The sequence below is a fragment of the Crotalus tigris genome, unplaced genomic scaffold (genome assembly GCF_016545835.1).
Source record: "Crotalus tigris isolate CLP2741 ecotype Arizona unplaced genomic scaffold, ASM1654583v1 scf7180000017639.5415321, whole genome shotgun sequence".
Taxonomy (NCBI): domain Eukaryota; kingdom Metazoa; phylum Chordata; class Lepidosauria; order Squamata; family Viperidae; genus Crotalus; species Crotalus tigris.
This window is the reverse complement of record NW_024096532.1, coordinates 2,868,718-2,890,609: the sequence shown is the minus strand read 5'-3', so window position 1 is coordinate 2,890,609 and position 21,892 is coordinate 2,868,718. Positions and strand designations below refer to the sequence as shown.

General features: G+C 39.0%; 1 protein-coding gene across 1 annotated transcript; it reads right to left on the bottom strand.

Moving 5' to 3' along the window:
- Window positions 1-2,382: 2,382 nt before the first annotated feature.
- LOC120304503 (immunoglobulin superfamily member 1-like) lies at window positions 2,383-20,079 on the bottom strand. Its single transcript, XM_039335154.1, has 8 exons — window positions 19,947-20,079; window positions 19,782-19,817; window positions 14,074-14,367; window positions 12,378-12,659; window positions 10,985-11,041; window positions 6,495-6,590; window positions 5,366-5,403; window positions 2,383-3,302 (listed from the first exon to the last, which is right to left on the bottom strand). Exons 1-8 carry the CDS (start codon window positions 19,975-19,977, stop codon window positions 3,174-3,176), a joined length of 963 nt encoding a protein of 320 aa, XP_039191088.1. The 5' UTR covers window positions 19,978-20,079; the 3' UTR covers window positions 2,383-3,173.
- Window positions 20,080-21,892: the final 1,813 nt, after the last annotated feature.

Sequence of the window (21,892 nt, the reverse complement as noted above, 5' to 3'; positions counted from 1 at the left end):
GATGCATCCGGCCACATGGGACCTCAGTGAGTTAGTGGGTGGCTGGTTGAAGAGGGACAGTTAGCATCTCCAGGGCATGGCTCGTGTGCCCACAGAGGGGGGCTCTGAGTGCCGCCTCTGGCACGCATGCCATAGGGTTCACCACCACTGGCATATAGCATATATTTTACCTTTCTGCGCACATGAAACACTTAAGAATCACTCCAAATACACTATTATTATTAAATATAATATGCTATATGGTAATAATTATACAGTAATTATAAAAGTAACTGCATATGGTACTGTACTGAAGAGAGATTATCTGTGTATGTGTGCACAGATATACAAAACTGTAAAAAACATGAAAAACTTTTTCAAAAGAGTTTTGATAGGAAAAAAAGATCATGATTAAAGAATAACACTCTCCTTCCATAGATGCCTTGCCTACTGGAAGGGTTGTGCATGAAGTAATACAATGAAGATAACTGGAGACGCAGGGAAGATGGAGAGATGTTGAAGATGTACTTTTATGAAAACTTATGTTATTGCTCAGACCTCAGTGGACTGGTTGATACCATTGTAAGGGACAAGGGTCTTTCCATGCTTTTTTCAAAACAGAGACCAAATTAGACCTTTCCCAAAGGGAGTTTGTGTTTCAAAGGGAGCTGAACATTTCCATTCTTGAAAATGCGAGACGGAAGTAACTGTTCTCACCCTAAGGCTGATTCCTACAATATTCATAAACCAAAACACTTGTGCAGCCAAACTCATGTGTGTGTTTGTCAACAGTTAATATGTCCCCTTGAGAGAAGACCAAGAATTATATAGGTTAGCAGATCACACGTAGTCCTACCTTGCCTTCTCTTCTGCAAAGAAAGAAATCTGGATAAGATTCAAATGCCTTTCAGTTCTTGATCACCATCAATCCTGTGTCACTGATGGCAAATGGATTTTGGAAAGGTGCTAATTAGGTCCAACTGCCTGACTGAAGAATTTTGAAACAATTGCAATCTCAAGGGTATGTGTATGTGTGGGGAGCTTAAGGCAAGATGGTGGTTGTGACCATATGGTTGAAGTCTTGACCCTTTTCTACATTCAACTCATGCTCAATGAAAGTTAAAAAAGAGACTGGTTTTGATCACCTCATGGTCACAGCTGCTATTTTGATATCTTGATTCTCCCATCAGAAGTCAAATCTACAAAGAAGAAAGTGATTGAATCCTTTATTGTCAGTGCCCAAGAATCAGACGGAGGGATCTAGTCTTCTAACTATGTATTCAACCAAAGCTCTGAAAATAGATACTCAAAGTTTAGTAACAAAATGTACATCAACGTAAGCAGTCAGGACAGGATTCATTTTCTGGCTAATTTTTTTTACAAAAGAAACTTCCTTATTTTTGCATTTTGCAATCTGATCAGGAAATAACGTAATGAACTTTTAAATCTAGAGGAGTTGCAGTCCTGGTTTCAAAAGAAGTTATGTACTCATTGAGGTTTTTATATAAACATGCTATTACTGAGTTCATATAACGTCCCAATTAGAGTTTTAAGTAAAATTGAACTATTAGTAAAGTTGAAGTTAAATTAGCAAGTCTCATAGTACCATAAAGGGGAAAACCAAGTGTTCCATCTTTGGGATCAGACTGAAAGGCCCAGGGACCTCCAGTTATTGCGATCAGCTCAGAGGAAGCCCCTTTGTGAGGGCTGAGTTAAGTGAGTCTGTGTAGGTGCAGGTGAGAGTTTGGATTGCTATTTCCCCATCCTCTGAACCCCTTGAGTAAGAGGCATGATTTGGGGCTGAAAGAACAAAATGAGGATCTTTAGAGTGAGGCATTTGAGGCAATGGGAGGGTGAGATGTTTTCAGCTCCTATGCAACCATTCATACAAATGCAGGACCAGAAACCTGAATAGTTAAAACTAAGATCAGAGGTGGTGGTGGGGGGTCTGACAATTCTGGTAGAATATCTTCAGAAAAATGGCAATCCCAGAATTGCTTTCTAAAGGAAGCTCAAGCATGCATCTTATGTAAATTGTTTGTATAACTTTTAATTAGTTTATTCTAATTCTGCTAACAACTGGAAGGTTGGAGAGACATACAGGTAGTCTTTGACTTACAACCATTCTTTTAGTGACTATTCAACATTACAAGGACATGGAAAAAAAGTGACTTCTGACCGTTTCTCATACTTATGACCGTTGCAGCATTTCTGTGGTCGCATGATGAAAATTTGGATGCTTGGTAACTGGCAGGTATTTATGACAGTTTCAGTGTCACGTAATCGCCTTTTGCCATCTTCTGACAAAATCAACGGGAGAGCCATATTCACTTAACAACAGCACCACTAACTTAACAACCGCAGTGATTCACTTAATAAGCAAGAAATGTCACAAAATGGGGTAAAACTCACTTAACTCTCTTATTTTTTTTAAGGCTCAATTGTGGTGGTAAATTGAGGACTACTTGTATTGAAAAAAAAGACTACCCGTGGTCCTTGACATATGACGGAGCCTGCCCATTACAGCCATAAGTGGTAATAGTTACAAAATGGGCTGACTCAATTTTACAACCTGTTTCTGCGGTGACTGTTAAATGAACCTCATCACCAAAGGTTCACTAAGGACACGGTTTTGCCAAAAACTGGAAGTGCTGGCTTTGGCAGAACTGATACAAAACACCGTCACATAACTATGGGAAACTACAAATAGCTCTAGATGCAGCCATGTTGCCAGGCGTCCAAAATTCAGCCATCCGAACACAGAGTGAGCCCAACCATTGGAACTTTGAATCCGGTTGTAAGTAATGCTTGGGACAATCCTTGTTGTAACCTCGAATGGTTGCTAAGCAACCGGTTGTAAATTGAGGATTGCCTGTAATTCAAATATTGACTAAGAGCATGTAGGAAGGAACCATTGTTACAGATCAGGAGTAGATTTCAATGTCCACAAATTCCTTCGGCTTTGGATGATGATGGATGGCGAGAGTGACATGAGAGTGAAGAGCAGGAGCCTCATTGCTAAAGGCTCCACCATTGTCCTAAGTACCATAGTTTTAAGAGCATCCTGACGATCTCATTTCTGGAGCCCCCAGTATGATCTGGTCCTTACACAGGGCATCTATAATTTACACATGGGGGGGGGAATAAAAATAAGGTATTCTTGCTTGTATTTGACTCAGGAGTCTCCCAAGGTCCTATGACACTGATGCATATAAGCAAGGTTCAGGGGTTTGCCAAGGATTGGTTGCCTGTTGGGTATTCCGCGGCTGGTGATTCAAAATAGCATAGGAGACTTCATCCGGATGTTCTTCAGCAGCAGAGGACTAGAAAGAAGAAGAAAGTCTTAGGAGGCACACTTTCCTTCTCTTTTGCAATGCAAGCACATGAGGTGTTGAAATGGCGTGTGTGCATGAGCTTGGTACACAAGGAGAAGAGATGCTGCAGATAAAAGGAGGAGAAACCTGCAACTTACAATGGGCAGAGGAAGAAGCTTAGTAAGGATCCGTCCTAACTTATCAGGTGGTAAAAAGAGGCAGTGAGATTTGCAAGGTTGATGTAAACCTCCCAAGTACTAACATCCCTCTGAAAGTACAAATTTCCTGCCAGCTCTTTTTACCACCTGAGGAGTTAGGGTAGATCCTTTCTAAGTTTTTTTCTTCTCCTGTTGTTCAGCTGCAGGCAGTTCCCACTTTTACCGATCATTCCCTGGGCAAGATCTCTTCCCCTTTTCTTCCAAGGTCATTCCCACATATCACTTATTAAAATAAAAGAATTCAACTCTGCAGATTTGCAAGATTTATGTCAGCCCTTTGAGGTGGACCAAACTAGAAAACCAAAGTTAGGAATACAACTACTACTTTTATTATAAAATTACAATAAGAGAATTGTGTAAATCTCATTGAGATCCCCCCACCATCTTTGTGAAAATTAGGAAGGGTCAAATCTGAGATGTTTTCTCAAATTACTCTTCTGCCTTGTACTCAAATTTCATTTATCCGACGACTGTCTTAGTTGTGGCTCTTCCTCTTGTTCCTCATGGCTATCCCTACTGCCCATGATATGCAGTGATTCTTCAACCACTCATAACCTACTCTCTATTAGGGACAGAGGGGTTGCAAACAGAAAAATCTTGTCCTCTCTTTGTTCATCATCTGTTTTGGCTACTTGTTTGCTAATCCTTTTGATCTCACTTTTGACTTTTGTTCCCAGGTATCCCCAAAGGGAGCATATACTCTTTCATCCTCTTTCCAACAGGATGAAAACAGTGGTGGGATTCAGCTGGTTTGCACCTCTTCGGCAGAACTGGTAGCTAATTTTTTGTTGCCCAGGCCCAGAATGGACTTCTGGAAGCGGCATCCACACAGAGAACTGGTTGTTCATATATTTGAATCCCACCACTGGATGAAAGTACTAGGTTTATCTGTCCCTGTCATATATTTCTTGTAAATACATCTCCTTTCTGTTCATTAATCAATGCTCAGGCCATATTCCTGTTCTTAGGACCTTCACATGCTTCCACATAATGCTTCTACTTCCATCTTGGAAGAGAGAGCTAGAGAGCTTCCATTTTTACATGGAATAGAATGAAAACTTTTTGGCCTCAGAGAAATCAAATCAAATTTTCTGGTTGCTCACTGTCACAGGACTGTACTTACATACGATCCCCATTTTTCCCAGTTATATAGTTTGCATGAGATAAGGAGAGCTAAGTCAGCCTCCAACAAGAATGGTCAGATCTAGCCTTCCTTCTGTTAATTGAGCAGGTCATTTCTGGGGTCAGAGAATTCATAGGCCCAGGAATGTCTTCCCATTCACTCTCATGATGTAATTATGAATTTAATGCCACCAGTTTCATTAAGTGGAGCAGTTTCTGAAATTCTAAGTCACACATGCTCAACAATCTTCAAGCTTTTGTGTGTCTTTCTTCAAGCACACTCCCTAAAGCAGGGGAAAAAGTAAATGGTTTTAATAGTTAATGTTATCATTTTTTTTTCTTTTTACAACCCTGTAATCCCTCTTATTGGGGTGGAGTCAGAGCTACTGAATGGAGTCGAGCATGTGCTGGCCAGGTGCCCTTCCTGATGCCTATGCAGAGTTCACAGCAGATATTTTCCCTTTGCATCCTGATAGAGAAACATCTGTCACTGCCTAGGATTGAACTTTCAGCCTTCTGAGTGGTAGGTGAATGTTTTTACCTCTAGGCCACTCTTATTGAATGTTATCACTTAATTACAGTTACGGTATTAGGTTTACTCCCTGTGCAGTAATGTTCTCCTTAGATCAAATGAAAACTGACAATTCAGAGGTAACTTTGGAAGGACTAACATCTGTATCTGATGAAATAATTTAGACAAGGAAGGCACAGTTATGAAAAGAAATATCTTACCAGATTCATTGCTGGGTTATCTTTACTGGTTTTGGAATCTGAGGATCAAAGACAGGCATGAGATTCTTTGCCTAATTTGTATTTAATTAAAATAATAGTAGCTGATCCTTTCCAAAATATTCTACTCTTAAAATGCCTAAATGAATAAGTCTCTATCAGAGTTGATTTATATCAAAAAAGTTTTGTGCCAAGGTGGCCCTACTCTACCATTTCATGACCCATCACATTTGCCCTTTTTTATTTTTATTTGTATCTTTTACTGATTTTATTATAATTTATTTGATTGTTGTGAGCCATTCAGAGTTGCTGAGAGTTGCATGGCATACAACATTAATTTTTTTAAAAAAATATTCATTGCTTAAAAACTTCCTCCAGTTTTTAAAATGCAGCTGCTAAGATCTTCATATTATTCCAGTTTGAAAAGCTGATATATCTGGAGGACTTTTCATATGAAGCCTGCAATTAAAACAAATTCTACCCATTTCCAGCTTAGGTCTTTGCACTTCAAATTTACAATTTCCTTTCTGGTTAGATTTGCTTGCACCACTTCATTAACATTAGACATGAGATTAAGTCTGTTCTGCTTATTCAAAATGTTAATGTTTTATCTTGTACTGCTGATTTATTGCTCAATTTTCTTAATTTTGCATTTCTCTTTTGTCAGATGGCTTCCTTTGCTTTTAAATGTCTGGGGTAAGCCATTGTAAACCATTTTTAAAACATGTTCATATGTTGAATTGTAATGGTTATAATACATTTCTTCAATTTCTTTAAGCCACTTTTTTTCTTAATTCAAGGAGTATATACAAGCTTAATTCAAGGTGTATATCAAGGAGATATACAAGCTGTTTCCCTTGGGTTAGAAGAAGATCTTTCTGGTCCAGTTATCAAGTTTTCAGATTTTATTACCTATTGCTAGCAAGCTTTAAGCTTTTTTTTAAATCACAAAGTCTAAAATGTGCTTTACCTCTCTGTCTGATACTATGAGCTATCATCTTTTAGGGAGAAGCTTTTTATGCTTTTGATGAAAATGAAGGCAATGCAGTAATTCCGTGAGCCTTAAATACCATGGTTGGTTATTGTTCATCTACTTCTCTATAACCATGTTTATTACAAGATCATCACTTACTTTTTCTCCTTTTCCTGTACAATACCACAGTCAGCGGCAACACAACCAGGAAAGCGCTCACCCCAATGCCTGCCCATAAATATGGGCTAAGAATATCTGTAAAGCCAAAACATTTGCATTATACTGCTCCTCCTCTAGACATCCATCTCAACGCTCATGTAGGGTTTCCTAGAGGTTCGTCCTCATCCTTCTGGAGATGAGACAGGTTGAAACTGGCACCCTTTGGAGACAAAGTATGTCCCTAAATTAGACTTATGGTCTTTCCACACCTTCTGCTGACAGAGGGGAAGAAAAGCTACTATGATTCTTAAATCAATGTGTTTGTTTTCCTCAATGGAGTCCTTTCTCCACACTGCTTTTGTCCATGGCTCCTGGTTCTCAGTCCATCCCATGCTTCTCTTTTTCACACACACACACACACACATAGACACAAACATAAATTCCCTGCGTCATCATTTCACATCATGCAGCAGACCTAGACTTTAAGCAACCATATGAGTCAAACCACTTGAGTAGATCTTTCCATATCCCTTTCGTCACACAAACACTAAAAATATCTAATGATGCCTTTCTGGAAAGTTTTGCTCCTAGTGTTTGTCCTCTATCAGACTCCTTACTTAATTCACGGACACAAACATATTCTTTCTTTTATCTTTTTTTTTATTTAGCTTTCTGAAATAAAAAGAATGGACTTTCATCCAACTGTCTGAAGTTCCGCAGGGACAAGCCTGTTTGCTTAGGCAGAATTGCCTTTTCTGGAGCCCTATAGATGTACTAGATAACACCCCATCCCCCCAGTCTTCAGCTAACACATTTGGAAGCTAATATGTTGGGCAATGTTAAATGAAGGAATGTTGCCTTTTTCCAGTTTTCATGCCCATGTTTTTCTTCCCACCACCTTTCTATATCAAATCCAGAAAACAATAACTACTATAAACTAACACGACTCTTCTACAATGTTTATAAGCTGCAGTAAATGAATTTCGTAAAATTAAAACAAATCATTCTTCTCATCAGCTGTTATGTATCTTTTAGCTCTGCAAACTAAATCACCATGTCCTAGTTTGATTTTATAGGAGAATATAAATATGATATGTCCTCATTAATGGATAATTTAGGATGCTTTTTAGATATTGCTGAAATAAACTTTTGAGCATCCTTTCTTACAGACACACCAGTTGTGGCTTCTGCATTGTGATTCAGCAACCTCTGCCCCTTACAAGGACAATGGCAATCTACTAGAGAAACCATCTCAGGCAGTTAAGTAGGAGGGATTTGCTAGAGAAACCATCTCAGGCAGTTAAGTAGGAGGGATTTAAAAATGGAGGGGAAACGAGAAAATTCTTTGTTATAAGCATTTTAAAATAAAGTAACTGAGACAGGGCAAGTTAATGGACTTATGCACAATTGTCTAAGGTAGACTTGAAGTTGCCTAGCTAACTGTTCTTGAAGGACAGGTACTCCTGACATTGCTTTACTCTTTCCCATCCATAGCTAAGGATGCTTTAAATCTACCTAACTCAATATTGAAGTAGTATTTTCACCTTGCTACATGTACCGTATGTGGCACTTTTGTAGCAACTGTGGTGATGATGGTGAAATGAGGACTGAGACCTTCTGAGCTCCTAAGGGCCATTTTTGGCTGCTAAGAACACCTCCCCTTTTTTCTTTCAGTCACTGGTGATGTCTCTCTCTGTCCATTTTAACTTTTTGGGAAGAGGTATTGGAATTTTGCTTGATCTGTTCTCATAATATGCTAATAGGCGTTATATAAACTTCTTAACTCCTTATCTCCCGTAGCTCCTTATTTGCACAGATCTAGCCATCTCACATGCTAGACACATGACACCCCTCAAAAAAACCCCTCCCATGGCCCTTGGGTGACAGATGGTTTGTGGGGTGGAGAGTGCGGGTGAAGCAATGAGTCCACCCACCAGTGTCGGTCAGCTGGTTTTAGATGGAGCAAGTGGGCAAGAGAGTGACCTTGAGAGACAGGAAGAAGAGCTGCAGATGGTGCAGCTGGAATTTAAAAGACATCTCAGCCCACAGAAGGGGGAAGGAGCACGGGGAAGCACTTCAAAAGGGACCCTCCCTAGTTTGCCAGAGAGAAAAAGGAAAAGAGGGGAGAAATACTTTTCAGCCTTGCAAGATTCTGTTAATGTAACCTAATAATAAAGATAGAGCTAGTACTCCTGTTTGTTTTTCTTCTCTGGACTACCTTGCAGGGATAACAATGAAAGTCTGAAAATATATCTCCCCTCCAGAAATCCTATACAATAGGTAGGCTAAAATCAAATAAATAGATAAAGTACAGGTAATCCTTAACTTGCAATCATTTGTTTAGTAACTATTTGGAGTTGTAATGAGGCTGAAAAAAAAATCCAGTCCTCACACTCTCAACCACTTCTTGCACTTATCATTGACATATCACCCTCATGTGATCCCAATGAGGATGCTTGGCAATCAGCTGGCATATACGACTGGTTCCAATATCCTGTACTCATGTGATCATGATTTGCAACCTTTTGGGGGCAGTTCTGGCAAAAAATTTAGAAGAGTGGATTTGAACTTCTGAGTATGGCATTAACGATCATGGAGGGTCACTTAATGGTTATCATAAAAATTGTGGTAAAATCAGGTCTGACTTGACTTATGACCACAATGACTTAGCAAAAGAAATTCCAGTCCCAACTGTGGTTATAAGTTGAGGACTATCTATAGAGGTAGAAAATGGAAAATCAGAGCACAGGAAGGAGTGCAATATATGCAGTGACGAAGGAGAAAACAGGAGTTTCAGATTGTTCAGCCATGAAAAGAGAAGTTTTAAGTAGAGCTTCTCAAATTACATGAAGGGATATCACATAGAAAAAAGTCAAAACCTGTTCATTTCATTCCAAAATGCAAAACATAGAATGATGGAGCTAAGTTATAGTAAGACAGAGTTTGGCTGAATGTTAGTAAGAACTTCATAACAATAAGAGCATTTTAGCAGTGAAAACAATGAGGTGGTAGGACCTCCTTTATTGGGTGTAAGCTAAGACAGTCATCTCACTGAGGTAATTTAATTTGAATTCCTGCCAGGGGTGTCAAAAAAGAAAAGATGGTGATTGCGCCAGTGCAACTGAAGCCCACTCTCTTGATGTGTGTGTGTCAGTATTGTGAATACATACAAAGGAGTAGGGCTTGGATTGCATTGTTGCATCACCAACTTTCCTGTTTTGACCAATCCTTGCAAACAAACCTGATTTCAGTATAGAGCAAGTGATTGATATCAAAGGCACCAGTGCAATTTTTCAACTCTGGAATTCTGTGAATCGGAATTCAATTCAGATCCCACTCATAAGAATTCTTTGCAAAGATCAAGAGACGGCCAATGTGCAGGGGACAATCCAAATAAGAAAATGGTAGGAAATGGATATGAAAAATTATCACTAGGAATGTTGAGAAACCATGAAATCCATTTAAGGAAGAAAAGCAAAGGCCACATATAGAGCAGAGTAAACAGAAATAGAATTCCATCCACCATTAAATCTGCAAAAAGATCTATAACCTCAGGTGTTTTCCATTTCCATCCTACTTTCTGTAAGTTCTCAATGTGCTGGAAAGTGACCACAATTAAGTGCCTTGGGGCCAGTCAGGCTCTATGCTCTACAGTTTTAGCAATGCTGCAAAGCAACATTTCTTAGCAACATGCTTGATTCCTAGACTATATTTAGACCTGCATGTAGGTCCGAGAAACACAATTGGAAAGAGTGATTGAAAATTAATAATTTGTTTGGAGATATATCCATAGGCCCACAGGAAAAATCAAAGGAAAACTGTATGGGGGCTAAAAGGGTACTGAGGAAGCACTGCCCACAATTTGCTACTTGGGAAATGGACATCTTCTGACTAGTCAAACCATCAGGGTGGCTATTTTGAGAAGAAGCAAGCTCTCAAGACAGCCATCTTGGAGACTGCCCAGCACATGCTTGCTTTTCTAGATATGCTCACTTAACCCCACCCTGCCCTCTTGGTGATTTAGCACCAGTCTCTGTCTCTGCAAAATGTTCCACCAGGGATTTCTGGGTGGATGGATTATACCATCATTCAAAAAATAATAATAATACATATATCTCATTGATTGGTGGCAAAAAAATTGGAGCTGTGTTAGGGTTGGTCTATACCTCAAAATCAAACTCAGATTTTGCAAAATCCAACTCAGACCTGAGCAATTTTATCTCTGTTTACCATAATCCTCACAGCAGCCTTGAAGATTTTAATCAGGCTCTCCTTTTCCCAAAGGCATGGTTGAAGATCTGTTCTTACCCCCAAGGATAATTAACCAAAGTTAAAACTAACTATGCTTAGTATGTTGTAGCTGCTAGGTTTATAATTGGTTCAACAGGTTGTGTCAATGGAGTTTGCATAAACACAGTCCTCATTCTTATTTATGAAGGACAAAATCAGACCATTTTTTAGCCCCTGGGACTCTGTTGAGAGATTCTCACCTGAAGCATTGGGTTTTCCAGGTGTCGTCTCCATGGTGGGATTCATTATCTCAGGATCTAAAAACAATCAGGATTCAAGAAAGGAATTCCTTTATTTCTTTGGATTTCAACAATATTTCTTGTGAAATCTCCTAGCAAATACCAGGGTTTTTTGCACATTTGCAACACATCTTCATTCATTGGCAAAGAAAGGAGAATTCCCCCCAAAACAATGGGGATGGAAGCCCAGCAACACTCTAAACCAAACGTATGAACCTCTTCCATCGAGCAACAACAGTGAATAAATCTAAATCAGTGGTTCTCAACCTGTGGGTCAGGACCCCATTTGGGGTCGAACGACCATTTCACGGGGGTTGCCAAACAATGCAGTCCGCCATTTTTTCCCCTTTTCCTGAGCTGTGCTACTCCCTTTTATTCTATTGGCTTTTGAAAGCCAATAGAATAGACTCTCTTGAATAGAGTTTAATTCTATTGGCTTTCAAAAGCCAATAGGAATTGTCCAGGCTGTCTCTGCCCTGCTGAGCCCGCCAAAAGTCCCATTCTGCAAGCGGTGCTGCACCAGTTGAGTAGTCCTCGACTTACGACCGGTTGAGTAGTCCTCGACTTACAACCGGTTGGGGATCGCGGCATTAAAAAGGTTGAGAACCACTGATCTAAACCATCACCAGCAGATTTTCCAACAAGTTAGGGTCTTTCTGTTATGGGCACACTTCCATGTCTACCTAAAGCTGGTTACATGATCAACTTCAGAGGACAGGCAGGGCCCATAGCTGAAGGTCCTGCAGGTCCTGTCTTGACCCGTCCCTTCTCATCTCCCCCTCCCTGAAAAAAGGAGTACACACATTGCCAATACTCCCACCCCTTCCCCTCCATGTTTCTCTGGGAGGATTTCCTGGTCGTTGGCAAAGCAATTTCAGCAGTTGCTGAGGGATAACTTTAAAATAATATAAATTGCCTCATTTTATGCTTAAAGGATCACTGCTAGCATTCACTATTGGAGAAATATCCTAAAATATGTACAATCTGGTGATGAAACAGCTCAGGAGTACAGACAAGCCTTTGGTCAGTATTGCAGTATTTGTCTCTTCACCCTCCTGCCTCTCTATCTCTTCTTGGTCTCCTGAACATTAATTTTATTGATATAATCTACTAAAACAAGAATTGTCTATCTCTTCTTGCCTCTCTGCCAGCTTTCATATTGATCTATCTTTTCCCTGTCTACCCTGAAACATTTAATGGACCCCAGACAGATACTGGTCTAATGTTTTATGACAATCAATCTGTCTGATATCGACTACTAAGGGTTCTGCCCCAGTTTGAGCTCTTCCAGAAATTCAGTCCATCTCAGATGGGGCAAATGGAGAAAAGGAAATGTGCTACTTTGGTGACTTACCTCTCAAAGGCAGCTCCAGTGGTTCACTTGGCACTGACCAGAGAAAGGGATTGCTTTCTTGGTGGTACTGGCAGGTATAACTTTGTGCCTCTTCCAACCTCTTCCAGTAGAGAAAAAAATCCACTGTCTTTCCCCCTGACTCTGCAGCCTTGTAATCTATCTGCTTTTTTGATTTCAGAAGAGCAAAAGTCAGATCTTGTTCTATCCCTTCACACCGTATGGTGAAGTATGGATGTTTTTTTACATTTAAAATCTGGATGGTAGGCTTGTTCAGGCTGGAATCTAGAAGGGGGAAAGATTCAGTGAAATCTCAGAGATCCTTGTAGACAAGTACCTCCTGCTTCATTCAGCCACCAGAAAATCTCTCTCCCTTTTCAGTCTTTTGGCAATAAAAGGATCCTCTTCTCCATTTTCAGATATATATTTTTTTCAGATATTTATAAATAAGTTTATTTATTTCTTTCTCAGTTCATTATTCCACCCAAGCACCCAAATTTCCCTTATCTTACATTCTGTGTCTTCAAAGTGATATACTAAACAATATTAACTTACAGAGAGAATAGCATATATAAAGCAAAAAGATATCAAAATGAAGTTGTAGGTGCCGTGATGTATGTACGCAAATGGATGCATTGTGTCACAAGGTCAGCAATATCTAATACAAAGAGGTTAGTTACCACATTTCTATTCTGACATCATCATGTACATGTTAACACTCTTTGTCCAACCCAATGGATGACCAAGCACAGATATGGATTTGGCATCTCAAAGGCCACAAAAGAACTTAATTCACATCAGGTCAAGCTAATGAACCAATTTTAATCTAGATCACATCACCATGGACACAGAAGGGAAATCTCTTGCAAAACGCATGAATATTTTAGTTGAAGGAACTTGGCTTTCCATTCAGGCATTATAAACCCTAATTTCTTGTACCAGTGATCTGAGTGGTATACAGAGTGCTCCCTCTTCTTTCCCCTTCTCAATAACAATCCTGTGAGATATGTTGGTTGATAGAGAGCAAACCAGGAACTTTATTTTTAGGTTTAATGGAAAAAGATTTGGAGGGGTTTTTTTTTTGAACTTTGATATCATATATGTTGAGAGCAGCAAGATTACATTATACACAAAAATGGCAGTACACTTCAATCCCCACAATGGATGAATGGTTGCAAAAGCTGATGGAATTAGCAGAGTTGCCTAAATTGACTGCTTTGATAAAAGGAAAAAAACACAATTACTTTGGTTTCTACTTGGAAACCGCTTCTGGACTTTGTCCTTGAGGTAGAAAAAAAAGAAAACTTTAATTTGGGGTTTTACTGATTAGATAGATTTGTTGTTATAGAAATGGCTAGTTTCTACTATTATGTAAAAATAAAAAGTTGGAGTTTGATGTTACTTCTTATTCAACGACACCAAAGGGAGTCAGAAGTCAATGTCTTTTCTTTCTTTTTCTCTTCTTTTCTACACTTTTCTCTTCCCCTTTCCCTCCTCTGTTTTTCCCATTATTTGCTTTTGTATTTTATATTACAAGCTAATAAAAAGGATAAAATACAAAATGAAAAAAAAAAGATAGAGAGTAATTTGTCCAAAATTATCCAGTGAGCTTCTCTGGCAGGGAAAGGAAACATTGGGCAGATGCAAAATTGTGAAACTCTTTGTAGTGAAAATCAAAAAAGGACAAAGCATACATCACCTGTTAGGTTCAGATAGATTTTATTGCTGAAGTCTGAACATTCCCTTCCATCCAGGCATGATCTGCAGTCGTATTTGCCCTCGTGTGACTGGGTGAGAGGGGACAAGAAAAATGCAGCCTGATTGGATTGTGCCTGCTTACGTGCCTTAGTTTCCATTGTATAACTTGTATATCTGGTGAGATAGAACATTCCATGAAAATTATACTCAGTCCTGCAGACGATGGTGACGCCTTCACCCAAAGCAACTGTCCCACTGAAGTTGGCAGATATCAAAGGCTTGGGAAGAGTTTGGCCTGGATAAGAAAAACAAACAAACAAAAAACAAAACAGCAGAATAAAACCTGAAAGGTGCAGCATCTGTTTATCCCAGTCCACAGAAATGGAATCACTAAAGGAACAATCAAACTCTTTCTATGTTTGGAAGTAGTACTTTCTTTTATGGAGAGTGCCTGATATTTTTGGGAAGAAATGATTACCAAGCATTTAACCAGAGAATACTCCTGCAACAATATCTATTTTGTTGCCATTTATTATCAAAGATTTCAACACCCAGGTTTTTTTTTTAAAAAAATATAATCTATGCCCAACTTCTGTTATTGGTCAAAACCAGCTGGTCTTTCTTTCTCACATGAACTGCTTTTTCAGCCCTGAATTCTTTTTGTGGGCTTGCTTTTTCCTGTGCTAATTCTTTTATTTCCTCTTTCTTTATAATAGAGACATTTCTAATAATGGTAAGTCAAGCATTTCAAATTTGAAATCTGCTTAGTTCAAAACAGACTGATCTGCCTTTATAGTGTGCGATTTTGAACTTGAAATCATGCATTTGGCTTTGAAATGTTTTACATACCCGTCATTTGCTCTCCTTGAAAGAAAATTGTCTGAAAGTGAACAACCCCAAGACAGGTCACTGTAGAAATTTTTCCTTTGTGCTTAACTCCCTGAACACAGTTAAAAGAAACCATAAAATCGAAAACTCCAATTGAGCAGTGATATACATGGTGAGATACATTCCCAGAGGGATGAGGAACTTTGTGCAAAACCCAGAAAAAGAACATGAAGCAATAAGGCAATTATATTAGAAGTGAGAGATCAAGAAATAGGAAAGAAAATACAACTAAATCAGCTTTATACTTACAGAATTCAATATACCACTCTATATATTTCTGCTCCTACAAACCTGCCTTGCTTTCATCACATCCAAACCAGTTTATAAATGATATTGCAAATTATACAAGTAATTAAAAGCAATGTTATTTCTTCACATGCAGCTGGGATTACACAAAATTATACTGGAATTTCGCCTCTATGCTTAACTCTGGAAGACAATTGAAGTGCTCTGTAGAATCTGAAATTGGCAAGACTTCCCTTGATCTGGAGTGCTAACCTATGAACACAAATACATACTCATTGAGCGAAGGAACTTTATGCAAAGCACAGAAAAAGCAGATTAATGTAATAAGCCAGGCCAACAGAGGTAGGAGATAAGGAAAAGGAATTTAAATCAGGTTGACCACTATATGATTCATTATACTACTGTCTCTTTTTGCTCTTGCAAACCACTTCCCTTGCTTTCAATAAATCACTTCATAAGGATCTTTGTTCTTTAAATGTACAGTTTTCACTTATTCAGGATCTAATCAACTCCATCTAACCACAATTCCTTCTATTTCTTCCCTTCCTCTCAATGGAAACTTTTGCTCGTCCTTCTTTTCTTCCTTTTGTGATTCCATCCTCATTCCTTGTCTCTTTATGGTAAAACCTCAGTGTGTTTCATACTGTGTGCAACGTGATCACTGTAACAAATAGAATTAGGATTTGTTCGTTGTTGCCCACACCAACATCCTTGAAAAGGGGGGCAGAGGCTCACTCTTGTACAAAATTGCTATTTTGACTTCTTTTGACATTCATTCTTCAGGGCAAGCCATATGCTTAGTTTCTCCCAGGACTCACACCTCATAAAAGCTATCCATCCATTTTCCATCCTTAGGAAACTGTTGTGAATGAGAAAGATGGGACAGACTTCCGGTTTGCCAGGCAGCCACCATGGATGGCTGGGAGATTTGCTCTCTCTCTCCCCCCCCCCCCCGTTCAGTTTTGCATCGCTGGGGGCCCCTGAAAAGGGCCGAAAGTCACCCCGAAGAGGCGACCACCAAGGAGGGGCTTTCGCTGGATCGTGGGAGAGCAGCAACTCTCTCCTTAGAAAAGGCAATCCCTCCAAACTGGCTGACGAAAGGACCGGCCATAGAAATATGGCTCCTCCCTAGGCTGCTAACAGCTCAAGTCACATTACCATCTAGAAACTTCAAAGCAGTGTGGAAAGGACTGGGTGAGAATTACCTCTCTTACATCCTAATTACTTAATTACCTGCATAAGCTGCTAAAGTACTTTCCCCCCTGTGGAGAGAGAAGGGGGATTTTAGCCCTCCCTCCAGAAACAGCGGAAATTGAATATACAGGGGAGCTTCCCCCCCCTTTTTTGAAAACTTTGAAAAAATAAATGGATCCCAATTAGAACTTTATTTCTTAAAGCTTGTGGATTAAAAGATTTTTGATTATCTGCTTTTTACTTTTAATTTTTATTCGAAAGTCTGGGTTTTTCTTCTTAAAAATAGAAAAATCCCCCCCCCCCAAAGGATTACAATAACTTTAAAGGAATTCCTTAAACATTGGGTGACATTTTATGGCTAAACCTGAAATTGCAATTTATTATTTTTAAAGAAAAGAGACCTGGCTGACAGTTTAGGAAACAAGATAAGATTTATCTGGTAACCTTGAATACCAGCTGTGAGAGTTTTAGCTCTGTTTCTTATTTATTGGGGGGGGGGGACTGTGAAAGTTTTCAATTCAACTCATCACTATGGAAGTCCAGGAACAGAAATGCAAAAACAAATCTTTGCTATGTTGAAAATAACTGACCAAACTTACCAAAGTGTTCTTAAAGCTGGCTATGAAATAAGAGCTTTCGGGAAAAAAAATCAGAAAGCATATGCAAACTCAAACTTTGATTGTAACTAAAAACCTATCTATACAGAATACAATAGAAAAAAGCAAACAATTAAATACTATGACAGAAGACCTAATTGTCCAACAAATACAGACAATAGAAAACTCAGAAAAAAATCTGACAGCATGGATGGAGGAAAACACCTGCTATATAAATCAGAAGGAATTTGAAGATCAAGATAAGAAACAGATGGAAGAAAAGATAATTCAGAAAAACTACGTCAAGAGGAGAAAATAAAGAGATGATCTGATAGTCCTGCCAGACCCCTCAGCCTTCCAAAAATGGCGACTGGATGGTCATCTCAATATGACATAATATATACAATAATACAAGAAATCTTTGAGGATCCTGAAGCAAGGACATGGAAGATGATTTGGCAAAGGAAAAAAGCCAGAATAAGATTGAAGAAGAATGGAGTGTGGGCATATTTAGGAAGTTTAAAATAGAATATACTTTAGTAGACAAGACCTGTATTTTGAATATGAGATATTGTTGTGATGTGAAGATAAAGAAAAATGTTGGCTAATTAAAGCCTAGATGCATAAATATCAAGTTAAATTGAAATATTGAGGTGTTTATAAAGGTTAGATAAAGATGATTAAGACTTATGTATGTTAAGAGTGATGTAACGTAATTAACATGTTTTGGTGTAGTGATAAGAATAAAAATTATGCTTAAATATGAGAAAGTGGATATAAGGAAGAATGCTGAAATGGGAGAAATTTTGGTTATTGAATTTATAATATTTGGAAATTATAATGAAAATAAGAATGTTATATTGTATTACTAATTTGTTGATATAGAAGTGAGATAGATAAGATATATATTCAAAATATTAGATGTTGGGGGGAATTGTGACAAAGGGAATTGGGGTCATTTAAATTTTTTTGGAAATGATAAATATTAAAATGCAAAATTAAAGCTGGGAAAATTCATAAGGTTATTGATGGTCTAAAAGATGGAATGTTAAAATAAATAAGACATAAAATTATTGATAAATGTAAGAAAGCTATTAAGTAGCTGATGGATAGAATAAGAAGTATACTAATTTAAACAAGAGACAGTATGTATTAAGGGAAAAAAGAGAGGAAATATTGGCTGTAATAGTTGGAGATTTGTATTAATAATACCTGTATGTAATGGAATTATTGTAACTCAGATATCACGTTGCTTTTCAAAGATATAATTGTAACATTGGAAAATTAATAAAAAGTTATATTAAAAAAGAGAAAGATATTACACAGTTCTGAGGAAGAAAATTACGCTTTTTGAAAGAACAGTAAATCAGTTTCCGATTACAAGGGAAAAGGAACAGAGTATAATAGAATTCTTTTATAGGAATTTTGAATTGTGGGGTGAGAAAGTTTAGGACTCTAGTTCACTGTTAGGATCTTGTGAGCAAATAGGAAAAACTGGATGAGTTTGATTGTGTAAGCGAGCTGTTTTATCATTAAAATATTCTATGTGTTACAGAGGCAACAGTGATGCTAGAAATAAGCATTGTTTCTTGTTAGTAAATGAAGATATATTGTTGAGATTAGGTGTCAGTTACTTTGTTCAATTGTCTTAGTCTTTTTTTCTCTCAGGACCTTACACTTTTTCTCTCAGGATCTTAAACTTTTTTCTCTCAGGATCTTAAACTTTTTTCTCTCAGGATCTTAAACTTTTTTCTCTCAGGAACTCTTCCCACTTTTGAAAATTTATGAAGGACCCCAAAGACTTTTTATTTGCATGGGTTATACTTATTGATATTTACCCCACTTCCCACTTCAGCTACAACACTTTTTATGAAGATACACATAATTTTCTACTTGTAATAATTTTTCACAATCACTTGCAATTCTTCACTCTACTGTATTTACTTCATCAAATACAGCCCGCCTAGTTTTGGGTGCATTAATTTTCAGATTAACACTTCCTGTTTTATCAGACATTCTTTCAAATATTCACTGCAAATCATTGAGATTGTCAGCCGACCACAAGCTCTATCATTTGAAAACTGCACACAAAAAACTATACACAAAACATCAAAAGTGCAGCAAAGATATACACAAACACCACCGCAACTTCTTTCGAATTAGGTTCTACCCAAATATATATGCATATATATCCTAATGCATATATATCCCGGCAGCTCAACTTGAGCATCTGATAATCTAATTAAGTAAACTGAGATCAATGAACACATATTTAATTCATTTAAAGTAGCTTGACTGACACAACATACTACAGTACAAAAGACCAAGAAAAAAAATTAAAAGTAGCTGAACTTCATGTATATAGATGCAATGGCCAACTTTAATGGAACTAATTAAGAATTTTGTGACAATTCAGCATTCAATCATGGCCTGTCCAGAGTTGCTCAACAATGAAATGGGCAGCATATAAATAAATAAATTACCAAGAAAGACTGGGAAAATTGTTCCCCCAAGAGTCTGAAAAACAAGGGATTCCTCCCAAATTTCACTGCAGAAGAGACTTTTGAAATAAATTTCTTGAAGACCCTTGTGGCCAATTCTTAGGATTAAAATATTCATCAGTGGAACTGACTGCTTGTTGGAGTGCTCACATTGTGCCTCTGTCTAAGCTTAAATCCTCCAAGGGCAAACAATTATATGGCCCATAAGCATCCAGAAAGCCACCTCCAGAACCTCCCAGCATTTTGGGAAAGGGGGGCAACCCTCCCCCAACTTATTGACTCACCTCTAGAAGTCCAACACTGACTGGCCAACCACCACCCTGCAAAGAAGATCAGGCTGTTAGAGACACAGAGGAACCAAGAAATTGGAAGCAGTGGTGAGTTCCCCCCACACCTCTATCAAACAGCATATATGATTCTCTTTCCCTTCCAATTGGTCAGATACCAACCAAAGAAAAGGATGTTAAAGGATAACTTCATCTTCAAAGTTCCCTCAGTTCTACAGCCAGGATAGTCTTCTCAGCTCTTCTCATTTGCAGAAAATGGTCCCCACTGAGGATTTGTACCTCCAACACAGACTGGGTTATGTAAATGTAATTTCCAACCATGACCTCTGTGAGATCTCACTTTGATGTCATTCACAGTCAACAGGCCTTGTCATTTGCAAACCACATCCCCTTTTTCTATTGTCAAAGAAGCATAAAATGTACCAAGGGGAAGGAATGTACAGCAAACCCCACAGCTGGGAAGATTTTTCAAAATGAACCAGATAAGTTAATGATATTTTTCCTCTTTAGCAGTTTTCTCATGAAAAGAATTGTGACTTCTGGAATGGAGAGCATCTGGCTCCATCCTCTGTGAGACCTATTCCAAGGTGGGTGGGATGGTAACAAGCACCCACCTTGGGGGAAGGAAAATTACACACTGAAAAACATGAACAATTGCACAATGCATGTGGAAGCCTTTAAGCTTGCGATTTCTATTGCTAAAGAAAACCCCCAATCATCATTAACCCAAGAAAGAAATGTGGGTGTGAAGAATACCTGATGTGGCATTTCTGAAGAGTATCATACCCAGCAGCAGTAGCATGAAGGATCAAGAATGACACATCTTGGCAACTATCATTCAGTAACATCCAAAAGGCCATATAGTCCCCAGCCTCTATCATAACAGTTGGCAACCAGCTAGCAGTTGCAGTGTTTTTTTTTCTCAGTTTTTAAATAAGTATATCCTAAATTGATTTATTTTATTTATTTAGAAGATTTGTATTGCTGCCTGCTCACACATGGTGACTCAAGGCAGCTTACATAAATAAAAAACACCCTATAAAAAACTAAAATAACAAGAGGAAGAATCAAATGATATAATAGCCCCCCACGCTCCACCCCGGCAACAACACACATTAAACAAGCCATTTGCTGGGCTCTATCCCACTCTAAGTTCCCCATGCCCGCTGACAGAACCAATTCTTCAGTGCCTTCTGGAAGAGTGTTAGAGTGGGGGCCAGTCTAATCTCTGAGGGAATGATGTTCCAGAGAGAGGGAGCCACCACGGAAAAGGCCCTTCATTTGGATCCTGACAGATGCATCTCCTAGGGGACAGGACCCGCAACATTCCTTGCCTCCCCACTTTAGTGGGTCAGGTAGATGTGACTGGCAAGAGACAGTCCCTCAGATAACCTGGTCCCAAGCTATGAAGGGTGTTGAGTCCGTCGCGAAATGGCAAGACACGAGAAACAGTTGTAGTTCTCAGGAAACCTTTATTCATCAGTTCAGCTTACATTGGAATATGGCGGTAACGCCCAAAACTCTCGGCCTCCTTGTATAGGACTTTCCCGGGTCAATGTGTTACTTTTCGCGCGCCAGTACTTGCGCATGCGCACAAGCACTGGCGACAGCCTGTCTGGTCCCGGGCAGCTTGCACCTGCCCGGGACCGCCTGCAATGCCCCGAGGCTGCTTGCAAGGCTCAGGACATAACACCCCTTTCCCCCGGGCTAAAACTACGACCAATGCCATAATAACAAACAACCCATTTTCTTAATGCAGTGCTCTACTCCCCCATTGTTCCTACTCTTCTACTGACTCTTTTTAGCCAGTAGTGTTATGTAGTCCTCTAAGTACCTAGGAGATTTCCTTGCTCTCTGTGACCTCCTAAGCTCTGGGTGTCTGGCAGGTGCCCCCTGACTGAGGGGTGACGTGTGCCTGTTTCCCTTATCATGCCTTGGTGCCTCCCAAGGACCGTGCCCCAATGCCTGGCCTGCTTGCTTGCCCACCGGGCTCGTCAGGCCAGGGCTTCTTCCAGTATATGACCTGGTTGTCCCACCTAGCTGTAGGCTCTCTGGCCCTTCTAAGTGACTGTCACTGTTGGGCGTTTCTGTAGAACCTCCTAGGTCCA